A 24,651-nucleotide genomic window follows, 5' to 3' on the forward strand; every position below is an offset into this window, starting at 1 on the left:
CTGTGACGTGACCGTGACTTGAGTGAACCCTGGTAACTAGGAAATGTGCTCGCCCTCTGTCTGAAATGCCCCATGTCCGGTGGTGCCTGCGCTAGCCCCCATGTCGGTCTCAGAGAACCTTCTCCCCACCTCTGAGGTAACCTACCGACCCAGAACTAGCATGGCTCCCAACGGCCCCAGCTCTACAGCCCTGTGCCCAAGTCCAGACATTCGGGATGCCAAGTACTGTCTGTTGGTTCAAAAATGCCGAATTTCTATGTGAGCTCAAGTCAGGCCGCCTGGTCACGCCACAGGCTGAATGCCCCTTGGGTTCCCATGGTTAAAGGGAACGTGCGTTTACATTTTTTTTTTTTTTTTTTTGAGACAAAGTCTTGCCCTGTCGCCCAGTCTGGAGTGCAGCGGCTCGATCTTAGCTCATTGCAACCTCCGCCTCCTGGGTTCAAGCGATTCTCCTGCCTCAGCCTCCTGAACAGCTGGGATTATAGGCGTGCGCCACCACGCCTGACTAATTTTTTGTATTTTTAGTAGAGACGGGGGTTTCACCGTGTTGGCAAGGTTGGTCTTGAATTCCTGACCTCAGGTGATCTGCCAAACTCGACCTCCCAAAGTGTTGGGATTACAGGTGTGAGCCAGGGCACCAGGCTGTAGTGGGCACCTGTAGTCCCAGCTACTGGGAGTCTGAGGTGGGAGAATCGGTTGAACCCAGAAGGCGGAGGTTGCAGTGAGCCAAGATGGCGCCACTGCACTCCAGCCTGGGCGACAGAGCAACACTCCGTCTGAAAAAAAAAAAAAAAAGTGGCTGGGCACAGTGGCACACACCTGTAATCCCAGCACTTTGGGAGGCCAAGGTGGGTAGATCGCCTGAGGTCAGGAGTTTGCGACCAACCTGACTAACATGGAGAAACCACATTTCTACTAAATACAAAAAAATTAGCTGGGCATAGTGGCGCATACTTGTACTCCGAGCTACTTGGGAGGCTGAGACAGGAGAATCACTTGTACCTGGGAGGTGGAACTTGCGTTGAGCCAAGATGGAGCCATTGCACTCCAGCCTGGGCAACAAGAGCAAAACTGTGTCTCAAGAAAAAAATTTAACACGCCACCTAATTGCGATAAAAAAAAACCAACCCTGAACCTGTTTAGATTCCCACTTGCAGAGTATGTGACATCGCCTTCTGCTACATTCTCACCAGCCCTAGACATTGTTAGGCTTTTTAATTTTTGGTGTTCTGGTGGATGAGAAAATAGTATTTAATCGTTGCTTTTCGTTTACTATTCCCCGATCACCTTGCAATTACACGTTTTTTCGTAGGTTTTACTGCCTTTCATTTTTCGTCTTGTCTGAGATGTCCGTGGCTACCGTTTAATGTCTTTATTTTGGGTTATTTGCTCTTAGTTTACTGAATTGCAGTTCTTTATATATGTGATGATTAGCCCTTTATCTATTAGATATATTTCAAGCTTTGTTTTTCTTATTTGTTTGCTTTTATTTATTTATTTATTATTTATTTATTTATTTTTAACTTTTGGAGACAGAGTCTCGCTCTGTCACTTAGGCTGGAGTGCAGTGGTGTGATCTCTGTTCACTGCAAGCTCCGCCTCCGGGTTCATGCCATTCTTCTGCCTCAGCCTCTTGAGTAGCTGGGACTACAGGTGCCTGCCACCACGCCCGGTTAATTTTTTGTATTTTTAGTAGAGACGGGATTTCACCGTGTTAGCCAGGATGGTCTTGATCTCCTGACCTCGTGATCCGCCCCCCTCAGCCCCCCAAAGTGCTGGGATTACAGGCGTGAGCCACGGGGTCCAGCCTATTTATTTATTTTTTGAGATGGGATCTCAGTCTGCCACCCCGGCTGGAGGGCAGTGGTGCGATCACGGCAGCCTCGACATCCCCGGGATCAAGTGATCCTGCCGTCTCAGCCTCCTGGGTAGCTGGGACTACAGGTGTGCACCACCACTCCAGGATAATTTTTGCATTAATTATTTTTTAATAGAGACAGGGGTTTTGCCATGTTGCCCAGGCTGGTCTCGACCTCCTGGGCTCAAGAGATCCACCCACCTTGGCTTCTAAAGTGCTGGGATTACAGGCATGAGTCAGCATACCCAGCCCTTGTTTTTTTTGTTTGTTTGTTTTGTTTTGTTTCCCCTTTCTTTCATTTTTTAAAAAATTATTATTAATCAAGTCCCATTTTTTTCTCCCCTTGGTTATTTGGATGTTATGTACATATGTAGCTTCTTTTCTAGTTATTACTTTTTTTTGGAGACAATCTCACTCTGTCAGCCAGGCTGGAGGGCAGTGATGCAATCTCGGCTCACTGCAACCTCCGTCTCCCGGGCTCAAGCAATTCTCCTGCCTCAGCCTTCCCAGTAGCTGGAATTACAGGTGTGTGCCTCCAAGCCCAGCTAATTTTTGTATTTTTAGTAGGGACAGTGTTTCACAATGTTGACCATACTGGTCTCAAACTCCTGACCTCAAGTGATCCATCCGCCTTGGCTGCCTAAAGTGCTGGGATTACAGGTGTGAGCCACCACACACCGCTCCTTTTTTTTTTTTTTTTTAAGACAAATTCTCACTCACTCTGTTGCCCAGGTTGAAGGGCAGTAGCACAGTCACAGGTCACTCTAGCCTCTACTTGCTGGGCACAAGTGATCCTCCTGCCTCAGCATTCTGGGTAGCTGGGACCACAGGTGCACACCACTGTCCTGGCAAGACTTGCTTTTTAAAGAGTTAATGAATTCTTAGATTTGTCAATGGTGTACTGAACTCTTTCATGTCTAAAAATGTCTTTAGTCTAACCCCACAGTAGACAGTTGGGGTGTAGAATTTTAGGCTGGGAAATCATTTTTCCCTCAGAATTTCGAAGGCAGCACTTCATTGTCTTTTTTTTTTTTTTTTTTTTTTTAAGATGGAGTCTTGCTCTGTCGCCCAGGCTAGAGTGCAGGGGCGTGATCTCAGCTCACTGCAACCTCTGCCTCTTGGGTTCAAGTGATTCTCTTGCCTCAGCCTCCCGAGTAGCTGGGATTACAGGCGCCCACCACCATGCCCGGCTAAGTTTTGTATCTTTAGCAGAGACAGAGTTTCCTCATGTTGGTCAGGCTGGTCTCAACTCTTGACTTCAAGTGATCTGCCTGCCTGGGCTTCCCAGAGTGCTGGGATTACAGGCGTGAGCCACCGTGCCCAGCCAGTACTTCATTGTCTTCTAGTTCCCCATGCTGTTGCTGAAGTCTGAAGCCATTCTGACTTCTGATTCTTTGAATGTGACCTATTTTTTTCTCTCTGGCAGTTATTCTCTCAGCGTGTCGAAGGTATCAGTCAACTATCTTCTGGATTGCATTGATGCTATTGAGAAGGCAGCCTGCAGTCTAAAAGTCATGGTTTTAAAGGTAATCAGCTTTTTTCCTCTGGCTGCTTTTAACATCTTGTGTCGGCCGGGTGCAGTGGCTCATGCTTGTAATCCCAGCACTTTGGGAGGCCGAGGCGGGTGGATCATTTGAGGTCAGGAGTTCCAGACCAGCCTGGCCAACATGGTGAAACACTCTCTCTACTAAAAATACAAAAGTTATCTGGGCATAGTGGCGGGCGCCTGTAATCCCAGCTACTTGGGAGGCTGAGGCAGGAGAATCGCTTAAACCCAGGAGGCAGAGGTTGCAGTGAGCCGAGATCACACCACTATACTCTGGCCTGGGCAACAAGAGCGAAACTCTGTTTCAAAAAAAAAAAAAAAAAAAAATCTTGTGCCTAGGTGTGGACCTATTTTTGTCTTCCCTGCTTAGGATTTATTGGGCTTCTTGAATTTGTGAATTTGTGTCTTTCTTCAGTTCTGGAAAGTTCTTAGGGAGTTATCTCTTAAAATATTGCTGCTGCGGCTGGTCATGGAGGCTCATGCCTGTAATCCCAGCACTTTGGGAGGCCGAAGTGGGTGGATCACCTGAGGTTGAGAGTTCGAGAACAGCCTTGCCAACATGGTGAAACCCCATCTCTACTAAAAATACAAAAGAATTAGCTAGGCGTGGTGGCACGCACCTGTAGTTCCAGCTACTCGTGAGGCTGAGGCACGAGAATTGCTTGAACCCGGGCAGCAGAGGTTGGCAGTGAGCCGAGGTCGTGCCATGACACTCCAGCCTAGGCAACAGAGTGTGACTCCTTTTCAATAAAAAAAAATTATATATATATTGCTGCTGCTGCATTCTCTCTGTCTTCTCTCTCTGGTATGACAATTGCATTTTTGTTAGACCTACTCACGCTACCTTCCATGTCTTCTATTTTTCAAGTTTTCTATTTCTTTGTGCCTCTGTGCTGTATTCTGCATACCCCTTCCTTCCTTCCTCCCTCCCTCCCTCCCTCCCTCCCTCCCTCCCTCCCTTCCTTCCTTCCTTCCTTCCTTCCTTCCTTCCTTCCTTCCTTCCTTCCTTCCTTCCGATGGAGTTTTGCTCTTGTTGCCCAGGTTGGAGTGCAATGGTGCGATCTCAGCTCACTGCAACCTCTGCCTTCTGGGTTCAAGCGATTCTCCTGCCTCAGCCTCCGGAGTAGCTGGCATTACAGGCATGTGCCACCACACCTAGCTAAGTTTGTATTTTTGATGGAGATGGGGTTTCTCCATGTTGGCCAGGCTGGTCTTGACCTCCCGACCTCAGGTGATCCGCCTGCCTCGGCCTCCCAGAGTGCTGGAATGATAGGTGTGAGCCACCATGCCAGGCTTTTTTTTTTGTATGGATGGGGTTTCACCCTGTTGGCCAGACTGGTCCTGGACTCCTGACCTGAAGTGATCTGCCCACCTCGGCCTCCCAAAGTGCTGGGATTACAGGCATGAGCCACCACACCTGGCCTATATTGAACATTTAAATAGTTTTAAAACTGTGAAATCTGGCATATGTATATAAAGGTGCAGAAAACATTGATGTATGTTTTAAGAAATAACGATAAGGTGAACACACATTTAACCACTACTCAGGCCAGGCACCGCAGCCTCCACTGTCACCCCAATCATAATCACCTTCTCCCGCCCTAGTGGGAACCACCATCCTGGGGTTTCTGTTGCCAGCATCCATGCTGCCCTTTATGCTTTCCTGCCTGCGTAGTCATCCCTACACAATATCGTTTAGTTTTGCCTGCTCTTGGAATTTGTGTAAGTGGAACCGTTTGTAGTATGGATTTTCTGTTTGGTTTCTTTTGTTGAGCATTATGCTTGTGAAATGTATTCATGTTTTTCAAGGCTGTAGCTCATTCTCCTTGCCGTACAGTAGTATATTGTTGCATATATTACAGTTTACTTACACTTTCTGGGCAGGTGGTTTGTTGCTAGTTGTTGGATATTGGGAACATCAGTGTATTTGTCTCCTGGGAATATTGCCTACGAATGCAGTTGCTGGATCATTTGGTATGCATGTCTTCAACTTTGTGATACTGTCAAGTGCTTTTCCAAGGTGGTGGTAGTACAAATTTGCTTCCCACCAGTAATGATTGAGAGTTCCTGTTGCTCTATATCCTTGCCAACACTCATCATTGTTAGTCTGTCTGAGTTTGACCAATCTACTGGGTGCATAGTGGTACCACTTTGAGTTTTAAAAATTGAGGTAGGCCAGGCGTGGTGGCTCAAGCCTGTAATCCCAGCACTTTGGGAGGCCGAGACGGGAGGATCACTTGAGGTCAGGAGTTGGAAACTAGCCTGGTCAACATGGTGAAACCCTGTCTCTACTAATAATACAAAAATTAGCTGGGTGTGGTGGTGCACACCTGTAATCCCAGCTACTCGGGAGGCTGAGGCATGAGAATTGCTTAAACCCGGGAGGTGAAGGTTGTAGTGAGCTGAGATTGCACCACTGCACTCCAGCCTGGGTGACAGAGTGAGACTCCATCTCAAAAAAGAAAAGAAAAAAAAAAGGCCGGGCACGGTGGCTCAAGCCTGTAATCCCAGCACTTTGGGAGGCCGAGACGGGCGGATCATGAGGTCAGGAGATTGAGACCATCCTGGCTAACACGGTGAAACCCCGTCTCTACTAAAAAATACAAAAACCTAGCCGGGCGAGGTGGCGGGCGCCTGTAGTCCCAGCTACTCGGGAGGCTGAGGCAGGAGAACGGCGTAAACCCGGGAGGCAGAGCTTGCAGTGAGCTGAGATCCGGCCACTGCACTCCAGCCTGGGGGACAGAGCGAGACTCCGTCTCAAAAAAAAAAAAAAAAAAAAAAAAAAGAAGTAGAAACAGAACAGAGGCTGCACCTGAGCTGCCCCCCACCTCCGTCTCCTAGCTCCTTGCTCCCCAGTCTGCCCTGGTGGGCTGGGTTCCAGCTATGCTTCTCTTGCCATCTTTGTTTTAGAGGTAAGAAAACTGAGCCTCAGAGCAGTTTATTAACTTGCTCAAGGTCTCAGAGTGGTAGAGCCAGGATTTGAACTGGGCTCTTTGTCAAAGGCAACGTTAACCCCCTCACCATGTGAGAGACTCATTCTTTTGTGTTACAATAAAATTTTCTACCCTAGACTGTCAGCTGTATGAGATCAAGGAATGTATCTGGCTTCTGTACCACATGGTAGGCACTCAAAATATGTGTTGAATGAATGATTGGATGAATGAATGAACCTGTTAGGAGGCAAATCTCTCTGCCTAACCCTTCCTGTCTCCCTGGGAGTAGCAATACAGCAAGCTGTAAGGGTTAACGGAAATGTTTATTCCATAGTTTACAAGAACAGCTCTTTATAAGTGAGACCCACAATTGGTAATTTTTGGAAGAGAAAATAGGAGTGCAGTGCAAAAACAGGCAGATGTAGAAGGGAGTCTGGCCACCTGTCGGTCGTAGTGAGGCACAAAACGTAGAGCAAGGAGTCAGACGCTGAAAAGGAGGGGAGAGGAGCCCTGAAGATGAGCATCACCTCCCCAGTCTGCGTCGGGCCCATCTTGAACGCACAAATCTTGCGTGTGTAAGTATCCATGCATATGTGGAGGTATTTTATGGAGCCATAACGTGTCCAATTCTCTCACACTTTGCGGCTCACAGAGCACCGTATTGTGATTTCTTGTTTCCCAATGTAGGCGGAACACACCAGGAGCCCCAGCGCAACCCTCCCCTCCAATGTGCCTTCATGCAGGTCCTTGTCATCCAGCGAAGACGGCCCCAGTGGCCCTTCCAGCCTCTCAGATGGGGGCCTAGCCCACAACTTACAGGATAGTGTCGGGCACCGCATCCTCTACCTCTCAGAGCAGCTGAGAGTGGAGAAGGCCAGTCGGGATGGCAACACCGTGAGCTACCTCAAGCTGGTGTCCAAAGCAGACCGGCACCAGGTGCCGCACATCCGGCAGGCCTTTGAGAAGGTGAACCAGCGCGCCTCTGTCACCATCGCCCAGATCGAGCACAGGCTCCGCCAGTGTCACCAGCAGCTCCAGGAGCTGGAGGAAGGCTGCAGGCCCAAGGGCTTACTGCTGATGGCAGAAAGCGACCCAGCCAACTGCGAGCCACCCAGCGAGAAGGCCCTGCTTTCAGAGCCCCCCATGCCGAGTGGGGAAGACAGGCCCGTCAACCTGCCCGATGCCAGCACACCCTTCACCGAGGAGAGTCGCTTCCAGAGCTCACAGCAGGGGACGCGCTTAGAGACAGAGGATGTGGCCCGGCAACAAAACCTGATATTGCAGAAGGTAAAGGAAGAGCTGGAAGAAGCCAAGAGGTTCCACATCAGCCTCCAGGCGTCCTATCACAGCCTAAAAGAGAGGTCTCTGACTGACCTGCAGCTGTTGCTGGAGTCCCTTCAGGAGGAGAAGTGTAGGTGAGGCCTTGGCTTTGGGGACTGGAAGCAGAGGAGGAAGCGCTCCCGGGAGCCACGTCTGGGAGGGTGAAAGGGAGCCAGGACATGAGCCTGGAGAGCCAGGGTGAGGGGCTAGTTGGAAGAGCAGGTCCATGCTTCTCTTAGCGACCGGGCCCTGCCGTGGGGCGACCAGCCCTCTCCCTGCAGTCCCACACCTGCCTTGACCCTTGCTGGCGAAAATGCTCCAGCTCGGCAGCCCCTGCCAGGTGGTTGCAGCGGCACAGCGGCTGGCCCTGACTCTGTGGTGGCAGGAGACAACATGGGGGTGGCAAGAGTCCGGTAGACACCTGGCACTAGTTAGGGAGGTGGCGTCCTCTGGTCCCAGTCTGCCGGGAAGGTGGGAGTCAGGACCGGAGTCGCCTCGCCAGCTCTGGTCTCTTCACCCGTGCTCCTAGCTGAGCTGGGCACAGGTCGGGTCTCAGATACTTATTTCAAAAATGACTGCCTTCTGGTGAGTGCTTTCTCTGCGCCGTGCAGTAGCTCGATTTTCTTTTTCTTTTTCTTTTTTTTTGAGACGGAGTCTCGCTCTGTCGCCAGGCTGGAGTGCAGTGGCACGATCTCGGCTCACTGCAACCTCCACCTCCCAGGTTCAAGCGATTCTCCTGCCTCAGGCTCCCGAGTAGCTGGGACTATAGGCGTGTACCAGCACACCCAGTTATTTTTTGTATTTTTAGTACAGGCGGGGTTTCACCATGTTGACCAGGACGGTCTCAATCTCTTAACCTCGTGATCCACCTGCCTCGGCCTCCCAAAGTGCTGGGATTACAGGCGTGAGCCACCGCACCCTGCCCTAGCTTGATTTTCTTTCCCTCTAAGATAAGGCTAGGGCCTACCAATTGGGGAAAAAAAAAAAAAAAGGCAAACTCAGTCTCTCAACGGATTCTCTCCATTCCGACTGGGACCGTTCTCTGGGTTTCCATGGGCCCTCAGGGGGTGTCACATTCTGTCCCCCTCGCTGCAGTCTGTGGCTAATCAACGCCAGTCCCTCCAGAGTCCTGGCTAGGGAGGCAGTGACTCCCTTAGGTGAGCCAAGATTCTCAGCATTTGCTTGAAAAGAAGAACTCCGCAGTCCTTTTAGTGCCTGATGCAGGGGAAGAGGCACGTGGGAATCGTCCTCTTTAGTTTCCCCAGGGAAATTTTGCCAGTGTTTATTTACATAGCCTAAGAATCTGTTAAAGGACAATCAAAGAATATTACAGGACAACCACTATCAATGAGATGACTAGTCAGAGTCACAGGTGTCTCTTGGAGGTTATTTTCATAGGACATGGCAACCAAATCTAAAATCTTGGGAGCATTAGAGACCCTTTTGTCAAAATCACACTTACCCAGTCAGCTTTCTATTAAGCAACAACAGAGTTTGGTGGCAGTTACAAACTTCCCCGTATGTTTCCAAACCGTATGGGTCAATGAGAATGCTGTGCTCGGGTAAACTCTTAACCCCTCTCAAATCCGAGTCTTTCACCCCCTCTTGATACAGGGGTGACTACCGGGGAGCAGGGCAATACCTCTCTCTCCCCCTCTCAGACTTTTGCTGCAAATTCCAGAAGCCTGCACTTCTGACCCAGTACCCACCATTGGACTGTGACATGGGATTTCTGGTTGTTTGCTGCAGCAGCGAGCCTATCCTTACTAATGTTCGTCGTGAGCGGAAAAGCAGATCTGCAGGGCCCAAATTTACTAGGAGGAGAAAGGGCTGATGATGATTTTTCACTGTTGTCACGGGCTCGTAACTGAGCTGGGGCACCAGGTTAAGCAGCATTGTTCTTTGGCCCTCAGACGCCTACTTTATGGTTGGGGAAGCAGAGTCTCACAGAGGCAGCACAAGCAGCCTATGTGGATGGTAAGAGTGGACCTGAGAGCATTTCACCACACCTTGGCTGTGTGGCTAAGTTAGATGCAGGGGACACAGGAATTCATGGCATTATAAAAACATATACTTTCGTAAAATCTTCTTCAAAACTTTTACATGAGCTGGACACAGAAGTGTTTCAACCAGCCAGGCCTCCTGTGACTGTTGCGTCCCCTCTGGTGCATCACAAACTGAGAAGCCACGCTGCAAGTCCTGTGCTGTTTATCACAGTTAAATCCGTTTGCTTTCAAGAGGGCTGTAGTGGTTTTTACCATTCTGGTTTCTTTTTAATTTGATCTTGGCATGTCTCTACTGAGCGTGGCCATAGCCGAGATACCCAGTCTCTAGGAGATCCCTGACCCGTGGGATCGTTAGGTTCGGGTGTGCGTGTCAGGGGAGCCACAATGAGGAGGCAGATGAAAATGCATGCAACAGCGACATGGGCTGGGCGCGGGGGCTCACACCTGTAATCCTAGCACTTTGGGAGGTTGAGGTGGGCAGATTGCTTGAGCTCAGGAGTTTGAGACCAGCCTGGGCAACATAGCGAGACCTTGTATCCACAAAAAATTCAAAGAAATTAGCTGGGCGTGATGGCGCGTGCCTGTAGTCCCAGCTACTCAGGAGGCTGAGTGGGAGCGGGGATCCCTTGAGCCTGGGAGGTTGAGGCTGCAGTGAGTCATGATTGCACCACTGCACTCCATCCTGGGTGACAGAGCGAGACCCTGTGTCAAAAAACAAACAAACAAACAAAACGGAAAAAAGAAATGTATGACTCAGATCGCAGAGACGTTAGGTGTGCTGATGGGAGGCAGAGGGGAAGTCTGGATGCAGCAGGGAGCTGATTGAGCTCATCAGTTGTGCAAGAGCGAAGCCCAGAACGAAGAGCGGGGAAGCTTCCGGGGCTGTGCCTGTATTAAGGTCGCAGGGTGTGAAGGGGTCCCACAGGCTTTCCTGTGGGGGTTGCGGTTGGCTGGTTTAAAGAAAACATGCACAAAGGAGGAAACTGATTTACATGACTCTGGTGTTGAGCATTAGGTTTTATCGTGGTCAGCAGCCATGGAATGTGTTGGGTTTTGGGTCAGTGAGGTGAGGACCACATGAGCTATATCGCAAACAATCACATGGTAGGGAGGGACGGGTGTTATCTAGGGCAAAGGTGACAGGGTACAACTGCTAAAGTTGGATGCTGAGGCAGCAACTGTATTAAACACATTTATGACAAGCACTTTAAAAAATTGGTGTAGAATTCACACAATTTCACATAATGTGAAATTAACCATTTGGAAGCATGTAATTCAGTGCATTAAGTACATCTGCAGTGTGGTCCAACTGTCACATCTGTACAGTTGTCTAACATTTTCATCACCCCAGAAGGAGACCTCCAGACTCACTATGCAGTCACTCCTAGCCTCGGCTCCAGGCGTTCCCTAATCTGCTTTCTATCTCCGTGGGTTTGCCTCCTCTGGACTTTTCATATAAATGGGACCACACAATATGTGGGCTTTTGTGTCTAGCTTCTTTCGCTGTTTTCAAGGTTCATTCATGTTGTAGCATGTATCAGTACTTCATTCTCTTGATGGCTGACTTATATTCCAGTCCATGGGTAGACCACATTTTGTTTATCTGTCCGTCGGTGGATGGAGGTTTGAGTTGTTTCCACCTTTTGGCTATTGTGAGAAGCCCTGCCCTGAACACTCACATACATGCCACTTATTTGAATACCAGTTTTCAATTCTTTGGGGTCTATCTATAATCAGGAGTAGAATTGCTGGACCCTGTGGTGACTCCAAGTGTAAGGTTTAGAGGAGTCTTCCCACAGCAGCCGCGCCGCTCCGCCTTCCCACCAGCAATGCTGAAGGCTTCCAGTTGCCTCACATCCTTGCCAACGTTTGTCGTTATCCTTTTTTTTTTTTCAACAGATGTCACTGTGAAGTGGTATCTCATTATGAGGGCTGGCTTTCTTTTTTATTTTTCCTGAGTCTTTCGATACGCAAAAGTTCGTTTTCTTTCTTTCTTTCTTTCTTTCTTTCTTTCTTTCTTTCTTTCTTTCTTTCTTTCTTTCTTTCTTTCTTTCTTTCTTTCTTCTTTCTTTCTTTCTTCTTTCTTTCTTTCTTTCTTCTTTCTTTCTTTTTCTTTTGCTTTCTTTTTTCTTTCTCTCTTATTCTCTTTCTTTCTTTCTTTCTTTCGTTTTTTTTTTTTTTTTTTTTCAGGGTCTCTGTTGCCCAGGCTGGAGCACAGTGATGCAATCATAGTTCACTGCAGCCTTGAACTCCTGGGCTCAAACGATCTTCCTGTCTCATCCTCCCGAGTAACTGGGAGTACAAAGCATGTGCCACCATGCCTGGCTAACTTTAAAAAAATTATTTGTAGAGATGGGATCTTGCTATGTTGCCCAGGCTGGTCTTGAACACCTGGCCATGGCCTCCCCAAGTGCTGGGGTTACAGATGTGATCCACTGTGCCTGGCCAGTTCTTACTTTTTAATGCATTTTTTAAATTGATTGTGGTAAAAAAAAAAAAAAAGGCAACACAGTATATTCTTTTTGATTCTGCAACGTGCAGGGTCTCTATCACAGCAACAATTAGACTCAGGAGGCTTGGGGCTGGGCTAGTGGCCCTGGGGTCTCCTCCTTCATGAGGTCTGGGTTTGTGGGTCCTTGCAGAGGACATTCCTTGGCCCTGGAAGGACTGTGACAGCTTCTGCTGGAGTTGCTTGCGGCCCCTGGTAACTCTCCCCTCTGTGTGCTGAGGAGAGGCACGGGCGTCGCGAACTTGATTCTGGATGGAAGGGTCTTTGCCAAGCTTCTCTTTCTTTCTTGTGGAAATTGGGGGAGCTTCAGATCTCCAAGAAGATGCACAGTGAGTGGCCTGTCTCCTCAGCACAAGCCAGTCTCCTGGGGGACCAGAAGGCCCCGGTTCCTCAGCGTCTCTGTGGGTCAGGAGGAAAGAAGGCTTGAGAAAGTCAGAAAATGTTCATTGGTAGAAGAGATGGCACCCAAGGAAGGCGTGTGGAGCCTTCAAGTGAAAGTCTCGACTGGGCAGGTCTCATCTGGGCACCTTGCATGGAGAGTTGCAGGAGATCCCCTCTAGCCTCCTCATGAGCCAGGGGGCTCTGGGAGGGTCTGGGGGTCCTTCTCCCTGTCTTACAGGATGTGCAGCTGACTTCTGCTTGATGGTGAAAGGCAGTCAGGTTTCAGGCTTGGCCCCGTAGACAGGGCATGGACAAGTCCTGGAGTTGGGGGTGTGGTGCCAGCAAAACCATCTTTACTCTCTGGGGTCCATAGCCAGTCCCAGCCTGCCCAGCCCACCCTCCTCCTTCACCTTTGTAGCCCTAGTGGTGAATGCCTGGGTTAGATGGGTTGCTGGGACATCTTTGTTCTTTGTTGGATGAGTAAAATGGTCCCAGGAGAAAACCCGACGGTGAGGAGGACATTGCTTCTTTTTTTTTTCTTTTTTATGAGATGGAGTCTCACTCTGTCCCCCAGGCTGGAGTGCAGTGGCACGATCTCGGCTCACTGCAATCTCTGCCTCCCTGGTTCAAGCGATTCTCCTGCCTCAGCCTCCCAAGTAGCTGGGATTACAGGCGCCCCCCAGCACGCCTGGCTACTTTTTTGTATTTTTTAGTAGAGATGGGATTTCGCCATGTTGACCAGGCTGGTCTCGAACTCCTGACCTCAAGTGATCCACTTGCCTCGGCCTCCCAAAGTGCTGGGGTTAGAGGCGTGAGCCACCACACCTGGCTGGAGGACATTGCTTCTTACCCCATTTCTAGTTCCCTAGACCTGCCTTGGCATCACCTCATTGAAGGCTCCACTTGGTGACAAGGAACTGGCTTATTTGGAAACAGGGTCGTTGCGGACATGATGAGTTAGATTTGGATGAGGTCATTCTGCAGAAGGGCAGGTCCTAATGCAGTGTGACCTGTGTCCTGAAAGAAAGGGGAGACGGAGACACAGACACACCCAGAGGGAGAACACCATGTGGAGACAGAGGCCGAGGCTGACCTGCCGTGGCAGAAGCCAAGGAAGCCTGCGGATGGGCAGCAGAGCAGAAGCTGGGACAGAGGCCCCGAGTGGAGGCGCCTTCTCAGTCCTCAGCAGGAGCCCAATTCCGCCTGCGCCTTCCTCTCGGACTGCTGGACCCCCAGCCAGGAGAGAGGCCGTCTCTGCTGGGAAAGCCACTCAAAGTTTGCAACGCTTTGTGATGGCAGCCACAGGAAACTCCCACACTCAGCTTGTCCTTTAGGCTCTGCTCTGATGTCCTCTCCTCAAAGGGACTTCCCAGGCTACCATGTTCAAATGGCCTCTTCTTTTATTCTTTTGGAGGTGGGGTTTTTTGAAGTAAAGGTTTTTGTTTGTTTGTTTGTTTGTTTGTTTTGACGGAGTTTTGCTCTTGTTGCCTAGACTGGAGTGCAATGGCGCGATCTTGGCTCACTGCAACCTCCGCCTCCTGAGTTCAAGCGATTCTCCTGCGTCAGCCTCCCGAGTAGCTGGGATTATAGGCATGCAGCACCACGCCTGGCTAATTTTGTATTTTTAGTAGAGATGGGGTTTCTCCATGTTGGTCACGCTGGTCTGGAACTCCCAACCTCAGGTGATCCACCCGCCTCAGCCTCCCAAAGTGCTGGGATGACAGGCATGAGCCACCGCGCCTGGCCTTTTCGAGGTAAATTTTATACAGTGAAATTGCATTTAAGTTTAGGCATACAGTTTAACGAGTTTTGACAAAGGTTGACACCTGGGCAACTAAAATCCCAATAAAGAGCTTTGCCACCACCCCAGACAGTACCCTCACGCCCTCTTCCAGTGAACACCCATCTCCCATAATCAGCCACTGTTCTGGTTTCTGTCACTCTAGCTTGGTCTCCTCTTGAACCTCATGTAAGTGGAATCGCACGGCACGCAGTGCTTTGCGTCTGGCTGCTTTCGCTCCGTGGAATTGTTTTGAGATCCACCCAAGCTGTGTGAGGAGCTCATGGCTTCGTATTGCTTGGCAGCATTCCATTGCATGGAGACACCGCAGGTTGCTTATGCCCCGGTCCGCTGCCAGTTGGGCGAGTGAATAAAGCTGCTATGAACGTTCTCGTACAAGTCTTTCTGTGAACATATGCTTTCATATATGGAATTGCTCGATGACAGGGAAGTGTTATGTGTCTTAGTCCCACTTTCTGGTGCTGTAACAGAGTACTGCAGGCTGGGTAGTTTATAAAGAAAGGAAGTTCAATGTCAAAGCGCTGGCAACTGGTGAGGACCTTTGTACTGCATCATCCTATGGCAGAAGGCAGAAGGGCAAGAGGGCGTGAGAAAGCGAGCGGGGACCAAACTTTCACGATAACAATATTAATATTAATCCCCTCTTACCAGTCCCATCCCTTAACACCATCACATGGCCATTAAATTTCAACATGAGTTTTGGGGGTGACATGCACACCATAGCAGTATGCTTAACTTTTTAAGAAAGAGGAAGGCCGGGCACGGTGGCTCACGCTTGTAATCCCAGCACTTTGGGAGGCCGAGGTGGGTGGATCACCTGAGGTCGGGAGTTGGAGACCAGCCTGACCAACATGGAGAAACCCCGTCTCTACTAAAAATACAAAATTAGCCGGGCGTGGTGGCCCATGCCTGTAATCCCAGCTACTCGGGAGGCTGACACAGGAGAATCGCTTGAACTCAGGAGGCGGAGGTTGCAGTGAGCCGAGATCGTGCCATTGCGCTCCAGCCTGGGCAACGAGTGAAACTCTATCTCAAAAAACAAACAAACAAACAAACAAACAAAAAAAAAACAAAACACAAAAACCACCAGAGGAACGGTTTTCCGACATGGTTATACCATTTTACAGTCCCGCTAGGAGTGTGTAAGAGTTCCAGTTGCCAACGTTTGGCAAGATCAGTCTTTTAAATTTCAGCCTCTTAAGTTCAGCCACAACTTGGTGAAATTAGACTCCAAAATTTCATCACCCTAGCCCATGTTCTCTCAACCTTGGCACTGTCGACATTTTGGACCAAATGATTCTCTGTTGTGCGGGGCTGTCCCATATATTCTAGGATGATGAGCAGCATCCCTGGTCTCCAATTACTTGATGCCAGTGGTGCGGTGAATTAATTTGCTGATGGTGCCGTGACAAATTGCCCCCAACTTCACGGCTTAAAATAATAGAAAGTTATTCTCTCACTGTCTTGGAGGCTAGAAGGCTGAAATCAGTTTCACTGGGCTGAAATCAGGCGAGGACACACTCTCATTGAAGGCTCTAGGGGACAAACTGATCTTTGCCTCTTCCAGTTTCTGGTGGCTGCCAAATTCCTTAATTTTGTGGCCACATCATTCTAGTCCTGAAGGCCAGCATCTTCAAACCTGTGTTCTGTCTTCACATGACATTCTCCTCTGTGCGTGTCTAATGTCCTTTTGCCTCTCTCTTATACATGTGATTGCATTTAGGGCCCACCAGGATAATCTGGGATAATCTTTGCATCTCAATACCCTTAAACTCACCACTTCTGGAAAGCCCCCTTTTTTGGTCATAGAAGGTAACATTCACAGTTTCCAAGGATTATGACATAGATATCTTTTGCTTGGGGGGGGGGGGTGTTTTTCTTTTTTAGACAGAGTCTTGCTCTGTCATCCAGGCTGGAGTGCAGTGGCACGATCTTGGCTCACTGCAACCTCCACCTCCTGGGTTCAGGCAATTCTCCTGCCTCAGCTTCCCAAGTAGCTGGGACTACAAGCACGTGCCACCACACCCAACTAATATTTTATATTTTTAATAGAGACGGGATTTCAGCATGTTGCCCAGGCTGGTCTTGAACTCCTGAGCTCAGGCAGTCTGCCCACCTCAGCCTCGCAAAGTGCTGGAGTTACAGATGTGAGCCACCGTGCCCAGCCCAGGGGGGCAATTTTAACCTACCATGCCCCACCTATTTGTAACAACCAGAAATGTCTCTCCAGAGATTGCCAAATGTCCCTTGGAGCGGAGGGGAGCAAATTGCCCCTGGTTGAGAACCACTCTCCTAGCCCATGAAACTAGTGGGTGTGAACCTGTCTCTGATGATTAATAGTGCTGAACCCCTTTTCATGTGCTTATCAGCCAACAAGTCTTTGGCTTGTTTTCAACTTGGTTTGTTTTTTCATTGTTGAGTTGTCAGAGCTCTTTGCATACTCTGGACTAATCTTTGTCACTCCCCTACTTTTTCCTTTCTCGCACCACTCACCGCCCAAACTGCTCTCCCTTGTGTAGGTATTCATTTGTGTTGTATTGTTCTCGTCAAAATATCAGCACATTCAGGTTGGCCAGTGTGTTCGAGTGACTGCCCAAAGACATGTTGACACATGATGGCTGTTCTGTGAGTACCTGTTTCATGGATCAATCTGGGTGCTGCTTTTCCTCCCTTCCTGAAGGGACCCAGCTCGCCCTCTGGGCTGCTTTCCTCCTCCACGTATGCCAGAACTCTATCTGCTGTGTCTTGGGAACATCAGGGCAGGGTCAGGAGGGCTGATTCTGGATTTAGGCCTGACCCAGCCTCCTCTGTGCCGGGTATTTCCTACCTTGGACAAGGTGCTTCAAGTTTGCAATCCTCAGTTTCCATATCTGTAACATGGAGGTAATAATGATCCCACTATTGTTGGAACTGTTGTGAGTATTAATTAATACTTGTGTGTAAGCCCCAAGTAGATGCTGATGGAACTGAATTTACAATTCCTTTCTGCTTCCTATCTACAAACTAAGTCCTTGAAAGATTGTAAAGAAAAATTGGGCCAGATGTAGTGGCTTGTGACTGCAATCCCAGTGCTTTGGGAGGTCGAGGCAGGAGGATTGCTTGAGCCCAGGAGTTTGAGACCAGCTTGGGTAACAAAGTGAGACCATATCTCTGCAAAAAAATTTAAAAGTATTAACCGGACTTGGTGGCACATGCCTGTAGTCCCTGCTACTTGGGAGGCTGAGACAGGAGGTTCGCTTGAGCCTGAGAGTTTTATGTTGCAGTGAGGTATGATTGTGCCACAGTACTCCAGCCTGGGTGATAGAGGACAGAGTGAGACCTTATCTCAATTAAAAAACAAAAACAAACCAAAAAAAAAAAACAAAAACAAAAAGGGAAAGAAAGAAAAAAGTTGTTAATGGCTTTTTCTTTTTTCTTTTTCTTTCTTTCTTTTTTTTTTTTTTGTTTTGAGATGGTGTCTTACTCTGTTGCCCAGGCTGGAGGGAGTGCAGTGACTCCATCTCAGCTCACTGCAACCTCTGTGTCCCGGATTCAAGTGGTTCTCCTGTCTCGGCCTCTTGAGTAGCTAAGATTACAGCATGCACCACCATGCCCAGCTAATTTTTGGGTTTTTTAGTAGAGACAGGGTTTCATCATGTTGGCCAGGCTGGTCTCCAACTCCTAATCTCAAATGATCCACCCGCCTTGGCCTCCCAAAGTGCTGTGATTACAGGCGTGAGCCACCACTCCCTGGCCAATGACTCTTGATAAATTCATCAATGGAGCACCCTAGGTTGATGAGCTCAGGGATTTGGCCAAGATCTCGACCTGACCCTGCCTTCCTCTTCTTTCCCTGAGTCAATGCCTCCTGGGCTTGTCATTCCTGCTGCCCTCTCCTCTCCACAGCATTACAATGCCCCACTACCCCTTACTCTGGTTGTCTGTCATTTTCTAGCAGCTTGTCTAGGACCGTCTCCACACATCTGATGGTCTTGTCCATCTCTCATTCATAAGTTGCTGGTAGAGGTTCAGAGATAAGAAGCTGCTCAAGTCAGAAAGCAGGTTGGTGGTTGCCAGGGACTGGGGTGATGGGAATGGGGAGTGACTGCTAAATGGTATTTTTTCGAGGGGGTGATGAAAATGTCTTGGAACTTTTTTTTTTTTTTTTTTTTTTTTTTTGAGACGGAGTCTCGCTCTGTTGCCAGGCTGCAGTGCAGTGGCGTGATCTCGGGTCACTGCAACCTCTGCCTCCCAGGTTCAAGCGATTCTCCTGCCTCAGCCTCCCGAGTAGCTGGGACTACAGGCGTGCACCACCATGCCCAGCTAATTTTTGTATTTTCAGTAGAGACGGGGTTTCACCATGTTGGCCAGGATGGTCTTGATCTCTTGACCCCATGATCCGTCCGCCTCGGCCTCTCAAAGTGCTGGGATCACAGGCGTGACTGCAGCCGGCCAATGTCTTGGAACTATTAACAGCCATGGTGGTTGCACACCACCACATGTGCTAAATGCCACTGAATTGTTCGCCTTAAAATCATTCATTTTATGTTACATGAAATTTACCTCAATAAAAATTGAATAAAATGAAGCTGCTCAGGTGCCGAGTAGGCAAAAGTTTCACTCTTGCTTTGTGTTTCTGGCTGTATCCACAAGTGGGCAGTTGTGAAATTTTCTTATAGCCTCCTGCCATATTGAAAATGCCCTGAAGTGAATATGCCAGGTCTCCATGCTTTTTTTTTCCTTCTGGACACCAGGTCCTTGCGGGCATCCAGACCCTAGCTCCTCTGTCCCAAGAATGTTCTGGTATGTTTTGCTTTCAGACAAGGCTTGGAGATAACAGGCTATGGTTACTAGAGGCTTCACTGTTGCTGTGTGACCTCTCAGCCCCAGGGATCCAGTCTCGGGCTGACTTTCCTCAAGGTATCTGCTTAGGCCTTTGTTGCAGGCTCAGGTCGTGTTAACTTGAAGACATAAGAACTTCCATTTTTTCCCCGACTTCTCCTCCACGTCAGAGCATCCTGCATCTTTGGATCTCTGAGGAGGTCTGACCTGAGGTCTGACCTAAGGTCTGAGGTGCTCTCTGAACTGGTTCCTCTCATCCCTATTGTGTTGAAGCAAAGCACAGACATTACATCAGTTCATCTGTAAATATTTCAGTGTGAACCTGAAATATGGATCATTTTGTTAATGTAGCCTAAATACCATACCAAAAATGTCTTAAAACAAGTCCACAATGTTAAATATACAGTCACGGTCACCTGATTGCCTCACACATGCCATCATTCGTTTTTATTTCTGAAGGATTTTTTTTTTTTTTTTTTTTTTTTTTTTGTGGGATGTAGTCTCACCCTGTCACCTAGATTGGAGTGCAATGGTGAGATCTTGGCTCACTGCAACTTCTGCCTCCCGGGTTCAAGCGATTCCCCTGCCTCAGCCTCCCGAGTAGCTGGGATTACAGGCATGTGCCACCACGCCCGGCTAATTTTTGTGTTTTTAGTAGAGACGGGGTTTCACCATGTTGGCCAGGTCTTGAACTCCTGACCTCGTGATCCGCCCGCCTCGGCCTCCCAAAGTGCTGGGATTCCAGGCGTGAGCCACCACGCCCGGCCCTGAAGGATATTTTTTGCCAGACATAGAATTCTAAGTTGGCACTTAATTTTTGGAGATAATAAGCATTTTGAACAAATCATTCCCTTCTGACTTCCATGGTCTCTGTTGAAAAGGCAGCTGCCAGTCTTCTTGTTGCTCCTCAGATCACAGTTTTGTTTTCCTCAGGCTCCTTTTAAGATCTTTTCTTTTTCATTGTTGTTTAGTGGTTTTGCTATCATGATGTTTGGTGTGATTTTCTTTCTCGTGTTTTGTGCCGCTGACTCTCCCCTTGGTGTGATTTTCTGTGCATTCATCCTGCTTAGGGTTCGCATGGCTACTTGGGTTTATGGCTTGATGTCTTTTGTCAGTTTTGGAAATTTTCAGCCACTGTATCTTCAAATGTTGATTCTGCCCTAGTCTCTCATTTCTCCCCTTCTAAGGCCCCAGTTACATGTATGTTCGACCTTTCTACTGTATCCCTACATCCTCTGGGTTCCTGTGTGAGCCGTCCTGGTGATTTTCCTTCCACTTTGGCTTCTGTTTTGTTGGCTCTTCCCGCAGCTCCCTAGGGCCCCTTGCTTTGGCACATTTGCTCAGAGCGAGCTCATCCATCCTGGCCACATGCGTCGATTGCCCCCGGGCTATTGACCCCTCCTACAGCTGTTTCTCCATCTCAGACTTTTCCTCCAAGTTGCGGGCCATGATTAGGTTCTAGCTCAATTTGCCAAAAGCAAATTCTCAGAAATGATCAAGAATATACTCTTTCTGGCTGGGCCCAATGGCTCACGCCTGTAATCCCAGCACTTTGGGAGGCCGAGGCAGGCGGGTCACCAGAGGTCAGGAGTTGGAGACCAGCCTGGCCAACATGGTGAAACCCTGTCTCTATTAAAAATACAAAAATTAGCCGGGCATGATGGTGCATGCCTGTAGTCCCAGCTACTCAGGAGGCCGAGGCAGGAAAATCACTTGAACCCGGGAGGCGGAGGTTGCAGTAAGCCAAGATTGTGCCACTGCACTCCAGCCTGGGCAAACAGAAGGAGATCCGTCTGAAAACATAAAAATAAAAATACACTAGTTTGAAAAAATAAATAAATAAAGTTTACAACACTTTTTGTTGGAGAGGGTGGTCTTAACACCCTTGGTCTGTCTTGAGGGTGTCTGGGTTGACTGGTCATTGTTCTGTCTTCATAAGAGCATTCTCCAGAGTTGTCCATTTGCCTCTGTGACTGTAGGAGTTGGAGAGAGAGGGGTCCTTGACCAAGGAAGAGAAGGGAGCGTGGCTGCCAGAGGGCCAGGAGATGGGGGCCAGAGAGAAGGGGAGACTGAGAGAATATCCTTATGAAAATATTGTTTATTAACATCTGAATAGGCTATTCAGGAATGCATTCAAAAATATCTTCATGTGTCTTTATCTACACATTGATGAAGATTGACTTCATATTCCTGAGGACACTTAAAATCTTGAATGTTCTCGCAGCTAGATCATTCATGTAAATGGAAAGACAGTAATGAGGAATCTATTTTCGGGGTGACCATCCTGCCGACCCACTCCCCCTCTCTGTGAGCAGTAGCCTAGTCCATGTTGTCCACCGACTCTCTTCTTAACAGGGACCTGGGGCCGAGGCAAATGAAACATTCCTTTAAATGCTGCGAGGAACCGGCTTTTGACAAATTGGCTTTCAACAAATGAGCTGTCAGCTTATTCAGTGCCCAGGGGATTTCTCCGTGTGGGTGTTGGTCAAGTCCTTGGAGCGGGACCAAATAGAAGTCGTCACCGTTTTCCCCGTCACTGTCAGCACCACCGTTTAGACCTCCTGCACCTGAGGCCTGCCGCCACCCTCCTGGGCCTCCTGGGGCAGCAGCCCTGCCAGTCTATGGGTTCCATCGCTCTCCGGTGCCTTCTCTCTTCTGCGTAAGCGGTGGTGCCAGAGCCCCCTCACTGGCCCCCCGGCCTCTGTCCTTCTGGCCTGTTCTTTGTGGTGCCGAAAGAGGAACTTTGAAGGAGTTTTTAAATTATGAAGTATTTCAAGCACAGGGAAAATGTACAGGATAACATAATTAACAGCCCCAGCTTTCTGAAATCTTAACATTTGCCATGTTCACTTCAAATCTTACTTTTTTTAAGGAAATAAAACTTGAAAATATTCAGTTGAAGTCCTCATTACCCCTTTCCAGTACCATCTTCCTTCCTTGGTATTCTGGCCTCGCTATACCGGCCTCGCCATTCTCATTTGGGTGCTTATCTTTTCCATGCGTGGTTTTATACTTTTACTACTTATATAATTATATACACAACAGGTAGTGATTGTTTTCTTTTAGAGATGGGGTCTCACTCTGCTGCCCAGGCTGGAGTGCGGTGGCGTGATGGCAGCTCACTGCAGCCTCGAACTCCTGGGCTCAAGAGATCCTCCTGCCTCAGCCTCCAGAGTAGCTGAGACTACAGGCAGGTGCCACCACACCCAGATAATTAAAAAAATTTTTTTGTAGGGACAGGGTCTCACTGTGTTGCCCAGGCTGGTCTTGAATTCCTCCTGGCCTCAAACAATCCTCTTGCCTTGGCCTCCCAAAGCGCTGGGATTGCAACTGTGAACCACTGTACCTGGCCTGCTTGTGTTTTTTTAACAGCTCTATTGAGATATAATTTACATATTATAAAATGCACCATTTTAACTACATTTCAATGGTTTTTAGTAAATTTACTGAGTTGTGCAACTATTGCCATGATTCACTTTTTTCTTTTTGTTTAAATAACAGCTCTATTGAGATATAATTCACATCCCATAAAATTCACCAATTTAAAGTGTACAATTCACTGGTTTTTAGTATATTCACAGAGTTGTTCAACCATCACCACTATCTAATTCCACAGTATTTTTATCAGCCCCAAGGCAACCCTGTACTCATTAGCAGCCGCTGCCTATCCCCCACCCCCAGCCCCTGGCACCCACTAATCTGCTTTCTGTCTCTATGGATTTGCCTGTTCTGGACATTTCGTAATTAGTGGAATCGTACTGAAATCTGTGGTCTTTTGTGACTTTTCAATCCTTATAGTCACCATGTTTCTATAGAGTAACTGCAGGCTAAACTTCGTACTCCACACTGGTCCTAGGGGATCTGCGGAATTGACGAGCACCCACGGATAGTTCACACTGTCATTTCTACAACTTCTAGTCTATGGCTATTCTTGTAAAGCTGTTACAAAAGAGTAACTACATATAAAATATATATGAATGTTGGTGTGTGTGTGGCTGGTGTGTGTTTGGGGTGTTCCCAGGCAGACCTGGAGCGGGAGTCAGTCTTTTCCTAGAGCCTGGGGAGGGAGGAGGAGGGCAGAAGCTGAACCCGAATCTGGTCTAGGTCAGGACCGCTCCCTGTTGGCATGAACTCTGGGTGAAGTACTGAAGGAATCTTACTTTCTCTTTTGCTCCCAAGACAAGCGTTGGTGGAAGAACGGGTGAATGATCGCCTGCAGGGACACCTGAATGAGATTTACAACCTCAAACACAATCTGGCCTGCAGCGAAGAGAGAATGGCCTATCTATCCTATGAGAGAGCCAAGGAAATATGGGTGAGAACCTCCTGGGGGAGCCTTGTGAGAAGACTGGAGAGATGAGCGAATCCATTCTGATACCCCCAAACCAAAGCAAGGCACTCGAGCTGCCCCCTCCTGAGTGTTCAGTGGCCACATACACATTTGTTTCAGAGCTAGCAGCATCTGACCTTTACACGCACGCTCCGCTTCCCACCATCTGGCTTAGCTGCTTTTGCCACTCTGGTGCTGCAGTGCTCACCCGTGAGCCTCTGACTCAGGAGATCTGGGGTGGAGCTGCTTCTGCTGCGGCTGTGGGTGTAGGGAGCACCCTCTCAGAACCCCTCCTTAGACCTGGCTTCCCTCTCCTCACTGTTCCATTTCCATAGCGCCCACCCTCGTCCCTGGGTAGTTGTGTCTTGACCAGGTCCTCAGCTTCGGGAGACAGGGGATGAGGGAGTGCGACTGGGTCAGATGAAGCTTTCCCAGTTGCTGGAGAGCCTGCGCCCTCCCCTCTGCCCTGGATGTGCTCTAGGCTCTCTGCCTGCCTCCTCGAATACCCACCCCACAGTGCTTGCTGCTCACCCCTAGGAACTCAATAAATGACCACAGTTGCGTGCTGACTTCTGGTGCGTGCATTTTCGTCTCCTGCAGGAGATCATGGAGACCTTCAAGAGCCGAATATCCAAGCTGGAGATGCTACAGCAAGTCACCCGACTGGAGGCAGCAGAGCACCTCCAAAGCCGTCCTCCGAAGATGTTGTTCAAGTTCGTGAGTCTGCTCTTCTCACCGGCAGCCATCCTCTTGGTCTTTATCTCCACCTTGTGTGCCTGCCCCTCATCACTGATCACCTCACGCCTGTGCACTTGCACCACCCTGATGCTGATTGGGCTTGGGGTACTGGCCTGGCAGAGGCGGCATGCCATCCCTGCCACAGACTGGCCAGAATGGGTCTCCTCCAGGTGTAGACTGTACTCCAAGAACTCTGGGCCTCCAGCCCATGGACCTTAAGGGGCCAGGAGGGCCACCTGCCTTAGCTTGCTAGCTCCCTCCCTCCTCCTGGGTGTCGAGGGCATCCAGCAAGCCCTCCCCAGACAGCCCCTCCACAGCTCTTGCTTGCCGATTATGTAACCACCAGCCTGGCGAAATGGATATAGACGCCCACCTGCCTTACACTTCCGTTTTGTCAGGATCCTTTCA

The 24,651-nt window shown here is 48.9% G+C and overlaps 1 protein-coding gene across 2 annotated transcripts; it reads left to right on the forward strand.

Annotated features, from left to right (window-relative positions):
* Window positions 1–24,626, forward strand: TEX28 (testis expressed 28). 2 transcript variants are annotated; one of them, XM_073013125.1, is made up of 5 exons: window positions 1–136; window positions 3,285–3,384; window positions 7,025–7,752; window positions 23,355–23,490; window positions 24,106–24,626. In XM_073013125.1, the coding sequence occupies exons 2-5, from the start codon at window positions 3,373–3,375 to the stop codon at window positions 24,460–24,462; spliced, it is 1,233 nt and encodes a 410-aa protein (XP_072869226.1). In that variant the 5' UTR covers window positions 1–136; window positions 3,285–3,372; the 3' UTR covers window positions 24,463–24,626. The 2 variants fall into 2 exon arrangements, with proteins under 2 accessions (XP_072869226.1, XP_072869225.1); XM_073013124.1 differs by lacking the exon at window positions 1–136 and having other exon boundaries at window positions 2,962–3,384; window positions 24,106–24,462.
* Window positions 24,627–24,651: the final 25 nt, after the last annotated feature.

This window comes from Chlorocebus sabaeus, chromosome X (assembly GCF_047675955.1).
Source record: "Chlorocebus sabaeus isolate Y175 chromosome X, mChlSab1.0.hap1, whole genome shotgun sequence".
NCBI classification, from domain to species: domain Eukaryota; kingdom Metazoa; phylum Chordata; class Mammalia; order Primates; family Cercopithecidae; genus Chlorocebus; species Chlorocebus sabaeus.